Raw genomic sequence first — 20,417 nt, forward strand, 5'->3', positions numbered from 1 at the left:
AGGAAAAATGTGAAGTATGGAATGCAAGCCAGCCAAGCAATTGAATAGATTTTTTCCAGAAAGGGAAGTCATTATCTCTTATCTGCTTGCACTGCATGAAGCAAATAATTAATGCACTCAAATGTGAATAGTTCTATGATTTTAAGAATAAGAACTTCATGCAGCATAATTTATGATTACCTCAGTTTTGAGGTTCACTACAATTATTTTTTTCCTCTGGCTATGTGTTTGATATTTTGTTACAACAATATGTTATGTCATAGGTCCAAGGAGAGACAATATCCAAATTGGAAGTGAAGGACTAATCTACCAAGCACATTAGAGTTGGAGGTAGTTAAAAGTGGGATAACATAGTACTAGCTCTCTTACATACAGCTGACTAGATCATCTGACTGCTCCTCCCCTTGAAAATACAAAACAAATGTTGAATAAGACTTATTTTTAAACCTTCTAGAAAATATGTCACAGCAGTGAGAATTTAGCAAGTCAAAAGCTAAGTAAAAACAGAAGACTTCTTGCTATGGGGAAGTGAAGTGGTCAGTAGCCTCTCCGAAAAGCAATTAAAGAGCTAGATTTCTACCCGATATCAATAATTGATAGAATAACCAGACAAAAAGTGAGCAAAGTTACAGAAGACTTGCACAGGTAGGAAAGCTGATGATTTGGAAAGATACTTCATGGCACTAACTAAGGTTGATTTTAAAAATGAAAAGAATTTGGTGTGTTGACTCCTAGTTCTGCTTGTAATCATACATGGGAGGAAAAGAAAAGACAATTGCCCATGTTTTTGAGGTTTCTCCTTGCAGGTCCTCTAGATTACACACTGCTTCCTCAGCCTCACATCACTGGCAGAAACTCTTCTGGTTTCTCTTTCCCTTATTAGAGGGCAGTGTCAAAGCCAGTTCTGAGCCTTGGTCCAGAATTAGTAAGTACCCCAAGGGCAGCAAACAACCCAGGAAAGACTTTCTCACTGTAATTTTAGTTTATCTAGTCCTTGTCCCTTCCAAGCCTCCCCAACAGCTATGAAAATAGAATCTTTACAACTTAATTTTTTTTCCTCGTCACATTAGAATCATTTGCTTGCCGTGATAACTTACTAAGAATTGGAAAAAATGATCGCTAGACACACTTTGTTTTTCTTAGACATAGTTCTTTTTGTGTGATATATTTGTTCCACAATTTTATATAGGAGAAAGGAGGGAAGAACTAAGTCTCAGGTTAAGTACTTTACTCAAACACTTGTTACTGAGTGGCACAGAGGGAATCAGAGCCAGCATTGCACAACAAAGCCTCCCTTTCAAGGTGCTCTGTGCCTTCCTTCCTTCAGGGTTACTGGCTTTGACCCTGCCAGCCTTCGGGCTGCTTCAGTAGCGCTCCAAGTGGTCTGCAGAGACCTTTAGGGCAATACCTGGTGATGTCTTTACTTGAACCAGGTGAGGGTGGTGGCTGCAGCCTATGGACATATATGTTGGCCCTGCAGTCTCTGCCTTCAAGTCTGGGGTTTCAGGGTTTCCATAGTTTCTTACCTCTTGTCAAAGGCCATAATCTAGACCCTGTCCACTCTCTAAGCATATAAATGCTGTGGTTTTGTTTTTTTTTTTTTTCATAACTGGATGAGTAGGATAGAGCACAATACTCAAGCCAGTGACATCGCATTTGTAAGTCTAAAATTAATAGGCTCCTGGGCCTTGTCACAAAATCCAAACTGAGAAATATAATTGAAAAAAAATTGAAGTTACAAAAAAATTCTTGCACTTTAAAGACAGAAGCAAATCGTGCTCTGCTTCTACCACCTGCTTTTTAGTCTCTACTCTGTTGGTGCCTGAGCCAGCTGGTAAGCCAGGGAAGGGAAAGGTGCCAAACTAGATTAGCTAACTTTGCCCTCTGATTTAACGGCTTTTAAAATGCTGGTGAGGGCAATTGCTAAACTATGATTCGGATGAAATGTGGATTTCTGTTATCTAGGCTTTTCTTTGCTCCCTCTCTGCATGACAATTTAAACATTGACCGTGTAGTTAGACCTATTGGATTTAGATAAAAAAAGAGGGTAGCTGCTGTTACCTTAGTAGTTTTAACTTGTGTTCATTATTATCTGAACTTGATATCCTAATATATTATCTGAACTTGTATAGTAATATTTGTAACATGTGCCAACATTAAAAATAGGTATCTTTGACCAGATACATGATGTGCAAGTATTTTTTCCCGTAGCATACATTAGCTTTTCACTCTTGATTCATTTCTTTGCTGTGCGGATGCTTTTTAGCTTGATGTAGGTCTCGCTTATTTTTCTTGGTTTTGGGCCTGTGCTTTTGGTACCCATCCATAAAGACATCACCCAGGGCAGCGTTTGGCTCCAACGCTCTAGGAGTTTTACGGTTTCAGGTCTTACATTTAAGTCTTTAGTCCTCTTCAAGGTGATTTTTGTGTATGGTGCAAGATAAGGGTACAAATTTGCTTTCTTACGTGTGGGGAAGGAAGGAACATAACTCTTGCATGCTGTTCATGGGAACGTCAAAGCAGTATGGAAAGCCCTCAAAGACTAACCACAGGGTCCAGCAATCCCAGTTCTGGGTATTTATCTAAAAATTGAAAGGAGGATCTCAGAGGTAATAAATAACACTCCATGCTCATGGAAGCCAAGGTGTAAAAACACAGCCTAGCTTCTCACGGACAGATGCCTAGAAAAAGTAATATGGCGTTAACCACACAATGGAATCCTACTCAGCCCTTTAAAGGGAGGAAATGTAACATGCAACAACATGGATGAATCTTGATAATAGTATGCTAAGGGAATAAAACAGTCACAGGAAGACAAATACTGTCTGACTTCACTTAACCTAAGTTACCTAAAGTAATCAGACGCAGGGGCTCAAGCGGAATGGTGGCTGTCGGGCTGCGGGTAGGTAGAAATGGGGAGTTACTAATCAGCTGGCATAAAGTTATAGCAAAGCAAGATGAATAAGTTCTAGAGTGCCATTGTGTCTGTAGTCAGGAAGGCTGTGTTGTACACGACAAAATAAAATTGGCAAGAAGATAGATCTCGTGTTAAGCCTTCCTATCACAACAGAATATAAATTTTTAAAAATTATAATTACAAAGCATGGCATTGAGCTAAGGAAGATGGAACACAAGGAAAGAAGGCGGCCCAGCATTCTCACCGGGAAGGAAGTGGGGGAGGGTAGCAGTGACCCTGGGCCACCGGGGAGAGGAAGCACCCAGAGGATTATGAGTGAAGGCTGCTACTAGGAACTAGACGAACTAGACAAGTGACCGTGAGCAAATCTCAGCCTCTCAGAATTGGAAGGGAGACATAAAGGATGAAGAGTGAGTTTTGAAAATAAGTTTGTGATTGCAACTCAGTAACTTTGGTCTCAGACTCACTAATAATTTCTTTTGGAGAGACTGTATTTTCTTGTCATGCTTATTTGTTTCAACCCACATTTGTTGAGCATATGGTATGTGAGACCCTGGGCTGGATGCTGAAACGAAACATGTACTCTGTGCCCCAGGGACTCGTGGACCAGGGCTGGACAGGGACAGGTCAGCTGTGCACGGCCAGGTTGCGCACCTGAGGGACCCAGTGGCAGGTCAACCAACTCACTGTGCAGGTGGGGCTCCGTGCTGGCCACATGAGCCCACTGAGGCACCAAAGTGCCGGGGACACTGTCCTGGTGTACATGGGGTCAACAGGTGGCTCTTCTCGACTTTTCTCATCCCCTCTCATCTTGCCCCAGTGACAGAGTGCACGTCCACACAGCCAGCTCCTCAGGGTGAGCAGGTACACAGCTCCCAGTGGGGCTCTGAAAACCCCGCCAGGAATGCGTCATCCCATCAGAATGAGGGCAAACGACTGGACAGTGTAGTTAACGCTGACCCTGGCTTGCTATGAGTTGTAGAGATGGCCTTCGAGACCTTTAAGAGAACCTTTAAGGCCATGCATAGTAAATCTTTACTGCTTTAGAAAAATATTTTGTTATCTATACAGTGAAAGCTCATTATTTAGTGGTTAAGTTACTTTAATCCAAAATACATCCTAAGAAAAACATGTCCTTTAAAAAAGCAGTCCAAGAAGTTCAGATTACTATATGCTATTACAATAAGAAAATGTCAATTCCTTGTTTTCGAGGCTTTAAATTATATCTTTATGAATAATAAAACACGAGGTGATTTCAGTGTTAACTCCTTATTGCGAAAGATAGAACCTTTGGGCTCTACCTCACGGAAACCTACTTGTAAGCTCTTGTTGAGTGCCTCTCCTATAAATAAAATAGTTTTAAACATGCTACCAGGTGCTTTCGCTTGAAAACAGGTTCCGTAAGATCAAAGGGCCCATATTTTAGATCTCATACTATCAGTTATGCTTCTGAATAAATTATGTTCACTTGTGAAAAGACCATGTGTACCCATAAATACTTTGGATTTCCATCACAGGCTTTTTTAAAAGTCTAACTGTATTCCGAAGTTGCTGCAGCTCAATGGGTCAGGCAAAATCAAATACAGAAACATGAGAACCAGACTCTATTTGCGGAAACACTTAGCCTTTCCCAGACGGACCACCTGCCTTTGCAGTTCGCCTCTAGTCCCGGCCGCCCAAGCCACAAACCTAAACCCCAGCCACAGGGCCTGAGAGTCATTTCCTGACCTCCCTTCTTGGCCTTAGTTTACTCTCCCTCCTCAGCTTTTACAGCCTCCTCTGCCTAGTTAGCTCCTCCCCACGGTTCAAGATCAAGCAGAAGTGCCTCTGCCTGGTAGCCAGGAAGCTCTGCAGTCAGCTGCTTCTGCCTCTGTCACTGCCCTGGGCACAGTGTCCAGAGGGGAGAGGCCCAGCCCTGTGGTGTCAGTAGCTCTTCTAAAACCCTGCCCAGGGCCCAGCCTAGGTAACAGATGCTACGTAAGTATCAGTTTACTGATTGGCCCTCCTCAGCTCTGTACCATCATGGAAAAGCAGAGCTAGAGGTCTGGTGGAGAATTGATGCAAGCAGGGATTTCTCATTTCCCTGTCTGGAGAGCCAGCTAATAATAAGTCTTCTGCACAGCTAATGTCCCAGCTGGAGCGTGGTTTTCTCCAGGGGCCCACTGTGGGCCTCCCTGGCTTCTTGCAGTGGCACACTGCAAGTCGCCTCTCAGCTGGAGTGCTGGGGTGAAGGGAAAATTATACAGAAGGTTCCACTTACTACATTAAATGCATTATTTCCCAGATCACTTTAGAGGGGAATTATTTTGCGAGGAGAGGACCTGGTTTTGCTGTTAATAGGAATTTGCCTTTTTCAATAAGATTCTAAGCAATTTTTCCTCATAGAAGTGTTTCTCAAATTCCTTGGTGGTTTGTTGAAATGGTCAGTTCCAGGCTTTTCCTCTTGGCAAATTCTGAGCCAGTAAGTCAAAGTCAGACCTAGGAATCTGAGTTGTAGAAAATACCAGTGTGAATGATCAGAGCACCTCACGCAGAGAAATACTGATACGGCGAAGAATGGGGCAATGATCGTGTTAGTGGAGGCATCAAAGGCTTGAGCTGTTTTGCACAAGCAGACTCTAGACTGGGTTCTCAAGAAGATGCGGAGAGGAGTGAAACAGTGTCCCTGGTGTCGCTGCTCTGGACGGCACTGTGTATTCGAGGAAGATGGCCCGAGCGTCCTGGTACACCCTAGGTTACCAGAGCGGGCTGGTGGCTGTGTTCCAGCCAGATCCCAAGAGTGCACCCACACCCACCTCTCTAGCCCCTCCTAAACACGGGAAGGAAAAGGCCGCTACAGTGGCCAGAAACCCAGACGTCTCTGAAAAAGGACTTGGATTTAGAACGTCAACAGCCAGAGGCTCGCCGTGTGTTGGCTGCTGGCATCCATGAAATGATTGTCCAGTTAGTTGGAGGGAATTTTTTTTTAAAGATTTATTTATTTATGTGTATAGAACTGGGGTACAGGGGTTGTGAGAAGATTCACCAGAGACAGAGTGGGGAGCAGAACAGCACTGAGAAGCTAAAGCCACTTCCACATGAGTTCAATCCCCACCTGCCCCGGAGATGACCACACGGCGCGGCAGACCTCTCCTGACCCACCCGCTGCTCCCCTCAGCAGTGGACTTCATCGGTTTGCCTGTTTTGCTCCCCACTCTGCCTCTGGTGAATCCACTCACCATCCCTGCACCTCTGGACTGTACCCCAGTTCTGTATGCACAAATAAAATAAATCTTTAAAAAAAAATGAAAGCTGAAAAAAAATGATGTTTTAAAGAGGACAGTGACAATTATCAAAAATTCCTGTCATCTGAAGTAAAATGTATTATCTTCAGTTAGTTTATCCTCACTCTTATATGTGATCATTTTTTTCTTTAGTCACTCCATATTTTTTTTTTCCTCTAGCAGCACACATCATCAGTCCCTATAGATCATTTTATTGCACACAAGGTTAATCTGCTGGAGACTTAGGGTATTGTGCTCGCCTTCCGGAGTTACCCCCCAGACACTGCCCAGCGTTCTTTAGAAGAGGCATCAGGCTTGGTGCCTCGGTACACGGCGAGGCACATTTGGCCTCGAGGGTTTATAGCTGCATGGTCACAGCTGCACTTTGAAGCTGTGGAATGCATCTGGTTAGTAGTTCCTGAGAAGTCACTGCAGAGAAGCACTAGTGGAAACGTGGCCTGTGCCTGTTAGGTCGGGGGTAGCCCAAGCAAAGACGAGCCTGAGGGAACAATGCAGCCAGCAGCAGGCCCACACTAGCTGTTTCTCTCGGTGTCTGGCTCAGATTCTTATATTTTTAAGAAGATGGTATTTTAAAGTGAGTTTTCAGTTCCTTCGACTCAGGGCTTGTCCTATCTGAAAAGCCAGTCGCTGCTTTTTGTTTTGATGAAAAAGTGTAAGAAAAGAAAAGCTAAGCTGAGATGAAGGTGAGGAGATGACCCCTTCCCACACTCCATTACATTTTTACTTTTTGATTATATGTACCCTGTAAAAAGTGTTAGGGATACAGATATAAATTAGACACTGCTCTGCCCTCAAGTGAGTCGTGGTCTAACCAGTAGGGAGACTTTCTTTTCTTTTCTTTTTAAAGATTTATTTGTGCATACAGAGCTGGGGTACAGGCCACAGGCTCAGGGGCGGTGAGAGGCTTCACCAGAGACACAGCGGAGAGCAGAACAGGCAGATCAACGAAGTCCACTGTTGAGGGGAGCAGCGGGCGGGCCAGGAGAGGTCTGCCACGCCCTATGGGTCACCTCCGGGGCCGGAATCAACTGAAGTGGCTTCAGTTTCTTAGTGCTGTGCTTCAACCCACTGTGCCACCAGAGAGGGAGACTTTCCCAGTAGGGAGACTTTCTTAAGGATAAATAGGAGCAAGAGACATCATAGGAATCTGTAATTTCTGTTCAGAGGGCAGTGGAAACCCAAAGGAGGGAAGGGCCAGTCCTATGCAGAGAGGCAAGAAAGATTTCTGGAGAGGGTGACTATTGCACTGAACACTGAAGGAGGTGTAGGAGTCTATCAAGTTGAGGAGGAAGAGGAGAGGCCGTTCTAAGCAGAGATGAGCCTAAGCAGAGGGCTGGAGATAAGCGGCCTCGCCTCTGACGCAGCTGTTTGGTGCGTCATGGGGAGGTGGAGGCGGCCGCGGAGAAGGGCGAGGAATGGGGAGAACAAGGCAGTGACGGGATCTTCAACCTTTGCGTACCTTTAGAGGGAGAGATAGGTCTGAGGGGTATCAAGAAGTGGGCGACTGATTTTGAATCAGGTGTTGAGTCAGGTGACATCATCTGAGGTTGACACCTGTCCCCTCTGACCTGCTGTACCAAGCGAGGTCATCAGCTATGCTCGCTTCTACCTACTGCGCCCTTTGTCCCTCCCTCACGGGCTCAGGCTTCGGACCTGCTGGAGCCCGCGGGCTGCAAGCTGGTGAAGACAGATGGGAAGAAAGGGGGGAAAGACAGGCCCAGGATTTGAAAGAAACACAGGCTAAGTCCCAGACTTGGTCCACACCCTGAAATCTCCTGAGACCCAGTGCTGGGCGGAGACGTAGAGCCCGGGCTCACTCAGCATCAGGCGGGACAGCAGTTCTATAAGTGCATCTTCTTTGGCACCTGGGAGTCAGTGCTAGCATGTTCTGTGTTAGTGTCTGCATTTCCACTTGAAGTTTTAAGACATTCCGAACATTTGCTTCTTAAAGTCAGAACCGGTGCCCTTTCAGCTCTTTTCTCTTATTTGTGTGGCAACCTGTATCGAGAAACAAGCAAAATGCAGGCAGATGATTGTGTTTGCTTAGCCTGGCGAAGGACAGTGAAGTCAGGAGAGGAAGAGCCTGGCCTGTTCTGGTGAGGACAGCTGGCCATGTCCTGGGAGCCCAGGGCACACTGACAGGCCCCGGGGCCTGGGGAACCCAGAGTCCTGTGACATGCAGGCAAGGCTGCTTTCCACCTTCCTGAAGATTTTTTTCCCTGAAACTACCAAGACCCCTGTGTTAGACTAAGAAGGGACAGAAGCCAGGTTCGTGTCTTCTCGAACCTTAGTCTCCAAATCTGGAACTCTAACATGAGCGCAGAGAACAATCAGAGAGAAGACAGCCAAAGCGAGAGGGAGTCGTCACAAGCAGGATGTGAGCAGTGGCGGGACGGCATGTGACGCGCAGGTCAGAAAGCGGCACCCCCCAGGTGTGTGGGTCCTGTCTGGGGCCTACACAGTGCCAAGTCCTTTTCTGTCACACACTAGGAGGTCCCCTGCCTCTTTCAAATGTAAGTTGTTTCAAAGGACTGCAGGCTTCCTCTCTGGTCAGGAGGCTGAGGAAAAGGCTCAATCCTTTGAGCTTCGAATTGTCTCTCCAACCTCAAAACAAACTTTGAGGTTTGACTACCCCATCCATCGGCCCTGGCTTCAGTTGCAGACATAACAAACAACTAGATTGAGAGCAGTCAGGCACAAACTCTGAGCAACTGCAGTCAATGCTGGTTTTTAAATAACATTCTCGAGCAGGAAGGACAGAGGATTAACCCTCACCCACCACTACTGCACGTAGCCATCTGGCTTGAGTGCAGTAACCAGAATACATTAAAACCTGATAGAAATCCTTGTGACTAGGCGTACACACAATGTAAGCTCCTCTTCGCACTTGTCTTCCTTTACTCGATCATATAATAGTTGAATCTTTATAGCCAATTATGAAATTCCTGTTATTGTCTTAAACTTCCTGTTGAGGAAATCACAGGGACCAAAATTGTCCAACTAGCAAATGGTGACACAGGCGTATGAACCAGGATCTGTCTGTTTCCAAAAACAAATATGTTTTTTTTTTCTTGGAACACTCAGGAGCCTTCAACAGTAAATATTTCATTAAAGCTTGTTTCTAAAGCTTGTCGAGCAATGCAAGCCGCTCTGGAAGCTTGTCAAAGCGATTACAATCTCCCTCTTCCTTTGGGCCCAGCCCAGGGAGGAACAGAATAAGCCCGCCACCTGAAGGCAGCCCCGCGGGCAGCAGGGACCTGGAGCCAGCCCAGGCATGGTGGATGACAGGTCCTGGGTGGCAGAGAAGTGCCACGCCCCCTCTGCCCTCTGCCTGCTTCCTGCCAGGCTTGGTGCAGGAAAGGTTTCCTCCCACACCCCAGAGGAGGGAAAGAATCTAGAATAAGTAAACACGAGGAGAACCTACGTTTGTCCTTGCAGAAATGAAAAAGAGAAGCAGGAGGCATTGTCCTCTTGGATATCCAGCTCCCCACGAAGCAAAAAATCTACAGCGTGGGTTTGCATTTGAGGTCCATTTAGGTAAACCTCGCCAAGATAACTTCTGTGTCTTTTTTGTGAATCAAGAAAAAGCCAGGCTTAGGGGTGGTGATGGCATATAAATTAAAGATACAGAGGTATCTCATTGAAATTCTAAAGATGTGCTGATCCTGCCCTAGGACTTCTGTCATCAAAAGAGTTCTCTTGAAGTGCTGCTGCTGACTTACTAATACAGATCATGCTTTTATTTGATGGTTTATCTAATCAGGATTCACCTCCAGTTTAAGCTCATTAAGTCTATTGTTAATAGAGGAAGACCGAAAGTGTGCTTGCTGTTGGAATCACATCCAAGTGCCACAGAGGTGTGTTCTGGCATTAATGGCAGGAACAAAGGCTCCCTGTGAGCCGGCGGCACCCTTGAGTAGAGCGTGTGAACCGCCTGCCAACCAAGCAGAAAAGACACCTGTTTAAAAGGTTAGTTTGGTAGAGTATGGACTGAACGTTATAATTAAATACACTCCGTAAATGGGAAATGAAGATGACAAGCACGCCCATGATGCCAGAACGCCGAGAGAATAACGCCATTCTCCGCAGGCATCGCGTCGGGGCGCGTCCCGAATGGGCTTTCCGTGGCACTTTGCACCAGCTGCCGGAGCTGTCTGCTGCTCGCGCCCAACCTGACCCCCACTGACTTGTATTTCACCTGTTTGCTTGCGGGTGTCACGAGCGGTTGCGACTCGTGCCAGCCTGGAAGCTTCCTTCCAGGTCCTGCCGTTGAACTCAGAAGCCTCCAGCCCTACAGCGCCACCCTGAAAGCGGGTGGCGAACGCCAGAGCTCGCGCCCATGAGGCTAGCGCGTCCCCTCCCTGGAAACGCCGCAGCCTGGACTTGGCACCGCAGTGGCCTAAATTATTTATCCAGTTGGATAAGAGAAAGCAACCAAAAGCTTCCTGAGTTTACAGCCTCCGTCCCTGGATTCACACTGAGACAGGAAACAGGCCAAGCTCCATCAGCAAAAAAGAGAAAAGGAAAAAAAAAAAACCCTTTCTTCTTCCTCCCAGACTCTTCCATCACCTCTTGTTTCTGGCCAAAGTCCCAACCGTGGAGAAAGTAAGCTGCGTCCATCCATCTTTTTGGAATCACGGGGTGCTGTGTGTCGGGCACAGTTAATATAAGACACGTAAAATGTGGTGTTGGCCTTCATTGAGCTTACCGGACGCCCACATAGAGAAAGCAGAGGAGAAATGAGACTCCTTCCTTGCAGACACACCAGCACTGGGCTAGATGCTGGGACTCAGTACTGAGTGTCTAGGGAGAGATTGGGAAGCAGGTGATGTCGAAAGCACCCTCTGCAAGCCCTGAGGGATGAGGGGTGTTAAATAACGGAGAGCAGAAGGCGTGAGTGGTCTGTGGTGGATTTAGCCAGAACTGAGACATACGGTAAATCCTGTGAGATCAGAGCAGGTGTTAGTTTTGGTTTCAACACCACTGCAGGCAACAGAACCAAACCAGCCCCCCGACACATGCAGTGACTCTCACCCCGTGCCCCCAGGACAGCACTGCAGTCTTTCTGATGGATGGAGCAAGCCAGGGTTCTAAGGTTGGAGCTGCGTGGGATGAGTTCACCAATAAGAGGGTCTCTGTGCGTAGAAGAGCTTCTCTTCGTGTTCCGAGGAACTCACCTCTGTGTCCAGGGCTGGCCATCAGGTCAAGAAATATGGCCTGACTTTTAAAAGATCACCTTCAGACTTGTTTCTCTTATTACAATGGGTTGGAAATTCTTACACAATTAGAATTTCCTACTGAGGGTTGTACTTACAGTCATAATTATATATAGGATATTTCTTGTTATAGTCTCCAGACTTCTAAATCTAATTTGTATCTTTTTTAAGATACCTATTATGATGCCTTCTATTCATTGCCTACATGGCCCTTTCCAACCCATTAATTTCTTCACAGCAAGAAACTTGCCTTATTCATCTTTCCAAACCCCTTATCACTTAGCACACTGCCTTGGACATAATAGGCATTCATTGAATAGCCCTTGAACGAACTGTATTGTCCCAAAATGGAAGATGCCCTGGGCAGTTGCATTTAAGGCCTTCCTTTGATCCCAAATCTGACATTCACCAGAGAATGGCCTTTCCCTAATTGGAAAATTTTGTGCAATTTAAAAAGGCTTGCAAGAAAAAGGGACAGAGAGGGGGCGTCCCCTAGCTAGCCAGATGAACAGAAAGCAGATGTCAGTGTGGAGTTACCCTCACTTTCAAACCCAAACTTTTCATTGTGAAGGGAAAGCTTGTTGTAAGAACCAAGGTCGGATATTGTAGGGTCTGAAGCCTGTAGCAGCATCAGTCTCATGCAGAAGCATAAACAGGACGTTAGGAATAAAAGTAACATTCAGGCCCTCCCTGGTGGCGCAGCTGGTTAAAGCACAGCACTGAGAAGCTAAAGCCACTTCAGCATGAGTTCGATCCCCAGCCCCTGAGGTGAACCACATGGCACGGCAGACCTCTCCTGACCCGCCTGCTGCTCCCCTCAGCAGTCACTTCGTAGATCTCTGCCTGTTCTGCTCCTCACTTTGTCTCTGGTGAATCCTCTCACCCCCCGCACCTCTGGTCTATACCCCAGTTCTGTGCATAAATAAAATAAATCTTTAAAAAAAAAAGTGAAATTCAGCTTTACTATGGGGTACACCAGGGACATCACTGTTGCTGAGTCGGGATCTTAGCAGTAACTCCTGACAAGAAAGAGTGAAACCAAAGGCCATAGCTTGTGACAGGGCCTGGCGGGGAGGGGCTGCAGCTCTCGGCCATCTCACTCTGTGCATCGTTCTCCGTAGGTGGAATTGGCTGCGTAGGCCGAGACAAGGGCCAGGTGCGAAAGTGCCTCGATGTGGTGGAGATCTACAGCCCCGACGGGGACTTCTGGAGAGAAGGCCCCCCTATGCCAAGTCCCCTGCTCTCACTGCGAACCAATTCTACCAACGCAGGCGTGGTGGATGGGAAGCTCTACGTCTGCGGGGGATTCCACGGCGCAGGTAATGGTGCAGTTTCTCAGTGTCTGGTGACCTCCTGTGGTGTTGGTGTTTACCTGTCCTGACTGACCCAGTCGCAGGTGAGTAGAGCAGTCCCCAGAGCAGTGTGAGAACTGGCAGAAGCGTGGCTTTTCGAGGTCAGTGACCTGGAGAGACTCACCACGCCGCCAAAGTTGGGTTTTCTAGTCTACAAAATGAAGCTACTACCTCCTCATGCTACTGTAAGAGCGCTGTATCCCGTGAGACCTTGCTGAGAAGGTGTTTGGCACACAGCAGACCTCAGTCAGCACCGCTGAATGTGATGAGTCCCGGCTGCAGGACTAATGGGCAGATTTTAAAATGTGAAAAAAAGAATCATGACCAGAGCACTGGGTTTTGTCTCATTGCTCCTTTACTCCCGAGAGATCTGCCCTCAGAAGACACCTCATTCCTTCTCCACTGCTACTGCTTGAAATAAATTGCTTGAAATCACATTGGAAACAATACCTACTGCATCTATTACCACACCCCATTTCCATATATCTAGCTGTGCCTGCACTGCATTCCCCAGTATGGATTCATAATTTTTTAATGTTACCAGGCAGATTTTTAAATATGCACAAATCTAATAAGCAACTGTCTCCAAACGTGATTAGTTGCAATAGTAAATAAGGAAGGATGCAGTTATATTAAAAATGACTAAGTATTTAATTCTAATCTCACTAATAGAAGTACTAGGCCAGTTGGTAACCATGAAAACATGCCTCCAGAGCACTTACAAGTTTGGAAACGTGCCAAAATTAATTATTAAGAATAAAGATTAAAGTTGATGCTGCAGCAAAGCAGAGCCTATTATAAGTCTGCCTTCATTTTTGAAGGCTACCGTCATATGTAACTTAAAAACTGAAGTTCGCACTAGGAAATAAAGTGATGTATGAGTAGATTTGACTCTTGCTTCAAACAAATCTGCAAGAAGATAGTTTTCAGGTTATCTGGGAAATCTGGACTGGAGTGCTAGGTGATATTAAGGGATTGTTCATTTTGTTAGGTTATGATAACAATGGCATTGCAATTTTATCTAAAAAAGAAAAGAAAAGCCATCCTAGTAAATAGGGGTTGCTTAGAAGTTCCATGGGTGAAATGACAGACATGTTTTAAATGTGCTTTAAGCTACTCCAGCAGATTTTTTTTAAGTAAATAGGGTCAGGATGGATCTAAAGAATAGATTTAAAACTGGTAAAATGTTCATAATTATTAAAGCTGGATAATGCATGGGGCTTTCTCTTAGTACTTTGGTGAGTGCTTGAAAATTCCCATGTATCTAGTTGTACCATCATTACATTCTACAGTATGGATTCATAAAGTTTTTTCTCTGTTTGTTCTTCAGAGGTCTTTCCAAAGTAGTTTTTTCATAATAGTATTGATACCTTTTTGGTTAGCTGACACAGGCTTCTGTAAAGGGGGTGACTTATCACAGCAGCAAGAAACCTGGCACAGCAACCCCTAGTGCCCCATGGTGAGGGTCCATGGTCAGGACAGTATGCAGAGTCCCTAGGGAGAGAGAGCCAGTGCTGGGCCCACTCCCGCGCCAGGCAGTCCTCAAGGTCCAGTCATGTGTCCTCCTTTTTATCCTCTAGCTTTTGGTTTCCTCTTAACCAGAAAAGAAGGGCAAAGATGGACCCTCCCTGGTGGCGCAACGGGTTAGGACACAGCACTGCAAGCTGGCCACAGCCACTTCAGTGTGAATTTAATCCCCGGCTCCGGGGTGACCCCACATGGAGCAGCAGACCTCTCCCGTCTCCCCTCAGCAGTGTACTTTGTCCATCTGCCTGTTCTGCTCCCCAGTCTACCTCTGATGAATCCTCTCACCACCCCTGCATCTCTGGCTTGTACCCCAGTTCTGTATGCATAAATAAATAAATCTTTAAAAGAAAAAGAAGAGCAAAGAAAACAAGGGGTGGCCTAAGGCCCTCCAGAGGGGTGGCTGGTAACCAGAGTCTAAGGATTAGAAGTATTTTATGTACTCTTTATCTTACCTTTCTTTGTGCAGGTTGAGTTAGAGAATTGATAGCCTCCAGTTTTCTAAACTTGTCTAAACACATACCACAAGCCAACCTCTTTTCCTGTTGCTATCCAGTACTGATGATACTTTCAACCAAGGGCAAGGGACTTGGATATGAGCTCTCGAGGTTCGTTTTAATTATTTGGTTCTAGGATGGTACATTGTCTGGGATCAAGTGAATGTATCATCACTTGCGCTTTATGAAAATTTCAGCACCTGAACTACAATCAGACACAGAATTTTCTCTTTTGAGTGGCTCAAACCTACTCACCCCATTTATTTATTCAGAAAATCACAGGCAGGTAAGCTAGTAAATTCATTGAAAATGTATTGAAACACAGTTTACAGGCATCTGGAATATAATCTTAAGATGCTCACATCTGACAGGAAAGACATACATGAACATGTAATAAGCCCAGGAGTTTGGTTTTGGTGAAAATAGAACTCAGTTTTCCCTCCAACCTCCACTAAGATGAATGTTAATGGAATAAACAGACATTTGTGCAAGAGAAAAAGCACCCCAAGAGATGGGAGAAAAGATTGTGTCAACAAAGCAGGAGAGGATATTTAAGAGACTTCTTGGAAATTAAAAATATAACAGAAATTAGATATAAAATAGAAAATGTGGAAGGCAGAGTGAGAAACTTCTCTGAAAGCAAAGGGCAATTAGTTGACAAATGAGAGAAACAGATATTAAGTCCATGCATTCCCACGTTTGAATATTGAAAAGTTCTAGCATAAAAGAGCCACACGAACCGGAAAGGGAATAAATCATCTGTGAAGGAAATGAAGTCGCTTACCCGGAACTGACGTCACCAGATTGAAGGGCTGCACCAGGTGCGGCACAAGCGCAAGGTAAACTCTGGCGAAACTGAGGTGCATCACTGTGACGTCACACGCTGGCCAAGTTGGAGAGCGCAAGAATGTAGACAGAAGCAGGAGGGCATCAGACTTCTGAACCATGACGCTGGAAGCTAGAAGAAAGTTAAGCAGAAGCCTTCAAACATTCTGTGGGAAACTTATCCTGTAAGGGCACTTCTGCAGATGCACACTACCTCAAAAAATGGTGCCCCTGCCTGCCCTTTCACCAAAAATGAACATCTGGCGGGGGTGGGGGTGGGGGAATTTCCAGAAGGACTCTGAAAAGCTGTCCGAGGGTGGCCGTTGGCACCAGCCTCGAAGCCACCGTGCAGGACCTGGCCGCTCCAAAGGCGGGAGAGATGGCTCTGGGGTGGGAACTAATCAAATACTGATGTTTTGAAATTGTTAGATATTTGAAGAAGAGAAAACAAAACTAACAAAGATAAAACCATTGACTTCAGAGAAAACAAGAGGTCGTGCAGGAAAGAGTATGCAGCATAGCTAACCTGTGAGTAGTAGGCATACCAAAATAATGTCAGGAAATGCGAACAACTAAATATGGAGCGAATCAAAATTTTGTCTTCACTATACTGGAAAATGGGAAAATGGCAAGCAGGCGGATACAGTAGGAATGAGAAAGCTAAAATCACACTTCCCGCAGTGGAAGTCACCAGTTAACACTGCCATCTGAGAAACCAAAAAGTAGCAGTAGTATAGGAACGTTATTTATAGATGACAGTGCGCAATGCCAGAAGAGTCAGCCAGAGTTGAAGGAAGAACCGTAAGCAGAGCGCAGGGCAGGAAACGACTATTTTTAAGGAATAAGCTCAAATCATATGCATGTATAACTGATAAACATAAACTAAATATAAAATACATAAATATAACACATGACAGAGGAATAACAAGGGGAACATTCAGGAAAACATTAACTAGTACGTCTGTTGAAGATAATTCTCTGGAGATCATTTGCATTTCTGCATGTTTCACCAGCAAAGACACTGTTTCTGTTCTGGATTATCTCATCTCTGTTCTGGATTATCCAATAAGACATGTATTTAGATATATTAAGAACTCTCACAGCTCATTAATACAGGGAAAATAACCCATTTTTTTAGAACCTCAATAGACATTTCCCACTGATAGAAACAAATGACCAGGTGCTGAGTATCATTATCCATCAGGAAATACAAATCAAAGCTACAATGAAAGGACACTTGATTCACACTAGGATGTATCTATATTTAAAATATAGGTAATAACAAGGGTTGACAAGGATTGGAGAAATCAGAACCCACATACATATTGGTGAGAATGTCAGAAAGTACAGCTTCATTGGCGAACGATCTAACGTTTCCTCAAAAGGTTAAACAATTGTAATATGACCCAACATTCCTACTTCCAGGTACATATGTCAACATAAATAAAAATGTATATCCACACAAAAACTTGTGCATGAATGTTTGCAGTAGCAGTATCTGTAACAGCCAAGAAGTAGAAACAACACAAGTGTCCAGCCAGTATTGAATGAGATCGATCCATAAAATGGAAAGCTATTTAGCAATAAAAAGGAGTGAAGTACTAATATATGTTACAAAATAAATAACCCTTGAAAACATTATGCTGAGTGAGGGGAGGCAGTCATCATAAGTGTCTATATGATTCTACTTTCATGAAACATCTAGAAGAGGCAGATTCATAGGCAGAATGTAGCTTTATGCTTGTAGAGGAAGGATGAATGGGAAGTGACTCTGATGCACATAGGGATTCTTTTTTAAAAAAATTATTTATGCATACAGAACTGGGGTACAGGTCAGAGGTGCAGGGGCAGGGAGAGGATTCACCAGAGACAGAGTGGGAAGCAGAACAGGAAGATCAACGAAGTACACTGAGAGAGCAGCGGGTGAGACAGGAGAGGTCTGCTGCGCCATGTGGATCATCTCGGGGCTGGGGGTGAACTAGCACTGAAGCAGCTGTGGCCAGCTTGCAGCTCTGTGTCCTAACCCATTGCACCACCAGGGAGGGACTGTGCACATAGGGATTCTTTTAGAAAAAAATGTGTTGGAAATAGATGGCAGGGATGGTTGTAGAATTCTGTGAGCACACGAAAAACCACTGAATTATATACTTTTAAAAGATGGATTTTATATTTGGTGGCTGTATCTCAGTAAGGCTGATATTAAGGGGAAAATTCTAGAGCTCTTCCCCTCCTCTTTCCACCTGGCTTTTGCAGTGAACATTAGTGGTGAGAACTGGCCGAGTTGCCCGCAGGGAGAATGCGTAGAAGCCAGCCCTTTGCATGCAAGGGGGACACCGTGGCTCCTGCCAAAGACTCAAGGTTAAGTTTCCAGGCACCAAGAGAGGAGACAGATGACACCTAGTGGCAGGAACATTCTCTGTTCAGCAGAGCCCCCAAGGGAAAACGTGCCATGTACCGCTGGGCCTTGCTGGGCCCCCAGAAACCCTGCCTCTCAGGGCAACAGTCGGGCAGGCATCTTGGGGATAACCGTGAGGACCTGAAGAGCAAAGACCCATTCCTGTGCTTTCCTGCTCAGGTGTGCCACTGGGACGCCGCGTGCTCCACAAGGAAGAGGTGCTGCATCTCAGCTGCATCTTCCTTTCCGCCTCTGGGTTTAACCTGTTTTCCCTTAGCTCCCTAGTGCAGGATTCCCTTGCCCCTCCCCACCAGCAGCAGCCAGTTGGTACCACACTTATTTTCCTACAGAAAAAGACACTGAAACAAGGATTTGAGTGCAGATGGTTCTGGGAGACACGAAAAGGAGAGAAGAGAATGAGGCAAGAGAGCAAGAGGCAGGAATGAGTATGAGCCCTGTGGCGGTACCTGGGGACAGAGCAGCGCAGGCCTCAGATTGTCCCTCCCAATGGGTGAGGAATCTGCAGACTGACTTCCTGGCACTTCCTGCCAACTTGGCCCACTTGAGCAGAGAGAAAATCCTCAGGCCAAGAGTAGCAGGTGGATGTAATCGACATGTTCTGGAACAGTGATCACAGAGGGGATTTGAGTGACAGCGGGTATGTCAGTGATGCTACTGACAGTCTCTTCTACCCATCCCAACCACCCTCTCAATATAGGTTTACTACGTTTAACTGAAAATCTGCTGCTGAACAAACTCAGCTCGTGATGGTTTTAGCCAGCCATCACTGTCTCATCCCACACCAGCCTCTTCTCACCACTGGCTGTGCATTCTTTTTTCTAGAATGCATCCAAGAATAGGAGCTCATTTCCATGCTCTGTGCTGAGCTGACATATGGATTTATATATGCTTTATAAGTTTGTGCAAATGTGAAAGACTGACGTAGGTGTGTCACCCTGAAGTACCACTTTGTCATCAGTCACTCGCAAGCTAGAGAAGGCTGGAGGAGTCTGCTTATGGCTGGGCTGGGTTACTACTATTTGTGCATCGACATCAGGATGGCCATGAGCGAAAAGAGTGTAGGAAACTGTTCTCTTTTGAACAGAATTGGAAATATATTAAAGTGACAAAGAATTATGATGAACTCACAGATCCCACCTATTTGCTAATTTAGCATCTGCCCTATTAATCTGCCTACATGTGTGTTTACACCCACGCAGACAGATGTGCGGCTTTGTTCTGACCAAATGCAGGTTGTATGCTTCATGCTCTTTATCCCTAAATCCTAGAGTGTGTAGAGTAAGAATATTCTCTTAGAGAATCACAGTACAGTCAACACATGTAGGAATCTTAACATTGATTCCGTATTTTCATGATTCCACTCTTGAAATTCTGATTTTGTCACTTGAAATAGTAAAGTCCTTCAAATGCGTGTTACTCCTTTTCAGCCCAGGGCCAGGTGTTGTATTTGTTGATGTGTGTCTTCAGATTCTTTTCACCAATAATATTTACACACACACACAGAAATTTGCCTTTTTCTCCATCTCAAATTAAAATATACCTCTTTGGGGATTTCTTTGTGATGGCATTTAGGTTCTTTCTGCATGGTGGCTGGATAAATGCATAGCTGCTGTGTCCTTCCCAGGGTGTCACATCTGGATGCAAATCATGTTAGTCAAGATACTGTATAATTTCAGCATGTCTAGTTACAGCTCTCCCTCTGCCACTTAATAGGCCATATGGGAGATACTTTCAAGACATGCATTGGGGCCTTCCCTTGTGGAGCAGTGGGTAAACGCAGCCCTAAGAAGCTAAAGCCGCTTCAGCACAAGTTAGATCCCCCACCCCGGAGGTGACCCACATGGCGTGGCAGACCTCTCCTGACCTGTCCGCTGCTCCCCTCAGCAGTGGACTTCCTCAGTCAGCCTGCTCTGCCCCCAACTCTGTCTCTGGTGAAGCCTTTCACCGCATCTGTACCTACCCTAGTTTTGTATGCATAAATAAATAAATAAATCTTAAAAAAAAAAAGACATGCATTGTACTTTTACCACTTAACAGTGTCCCCCAGAAACATTTTTCATAGAATTTCAATGAAACCCAGAATCCATATCCTATAATATTCGAGATGCCTAGTATATAATTCAAATTCAGTGACCATGCCAAGAATCAAGAAATTATCAACATCTGGTGAGGAAAAAGGCAAGGTAGTCAAGAGATACCAAACTCTGACATGGTACAGATTTGAGATAACTAAGCAGAACCTTTAAAGCACTTACGAATGCTGGCGAGGCTGTGGAGAAAGAGAAACCCTCCTATACTGCTGGTGGGAATGTAAGCAAGTCTCGCCCCTAAGGAAAACAGGAGGACAGCTTCCCAGGAGACCACCAGTGGGCCTGCCATGTGACCC

General features: G+C 45.3%; 1 protein-coding gene across 1 annotated transcript in view; it reads left to right on the forward strand.

Annotated features, from left to right (window-relative positions):
• The window catches only part of KBTBD12 (kelch repeat and BTB (POZ) domain containing 12), a 36,842-nt gene that overhangs the window by 13,147 nt on the left and 3,278 nt on the right, over positions 1-20,417 (forward strand). Inside the window, exon 5 of the mRNA XM_012732193.1 lies at positions 12,539-12,736. Within this exon, the coding sequence (XP_012587647.1) occupies positions 12,539-12,736 (198 nt within the window). The remainder of the gene's footprint in view (positions 1-12,538; positions 12,737-20,417) is intronic.

The sequence above is a fragment of the Condylura cristata genome, unplaced genomic scaffold (genome assembly GCF_000260355.1).
Source record: "Condylura cristata isolate star-nosed mole 26May11 unplaced genomic scaffold, ConCri1.0 scaffold00033, whole genome shotgun sequence".
Classification (NCBI taxonomy): domain Eukaryota; kingdom Metazoa; phylum Chordata; class Mammalia; order Eulipotyphla; family Talpidae; genus Condylura; species Condylura cristata.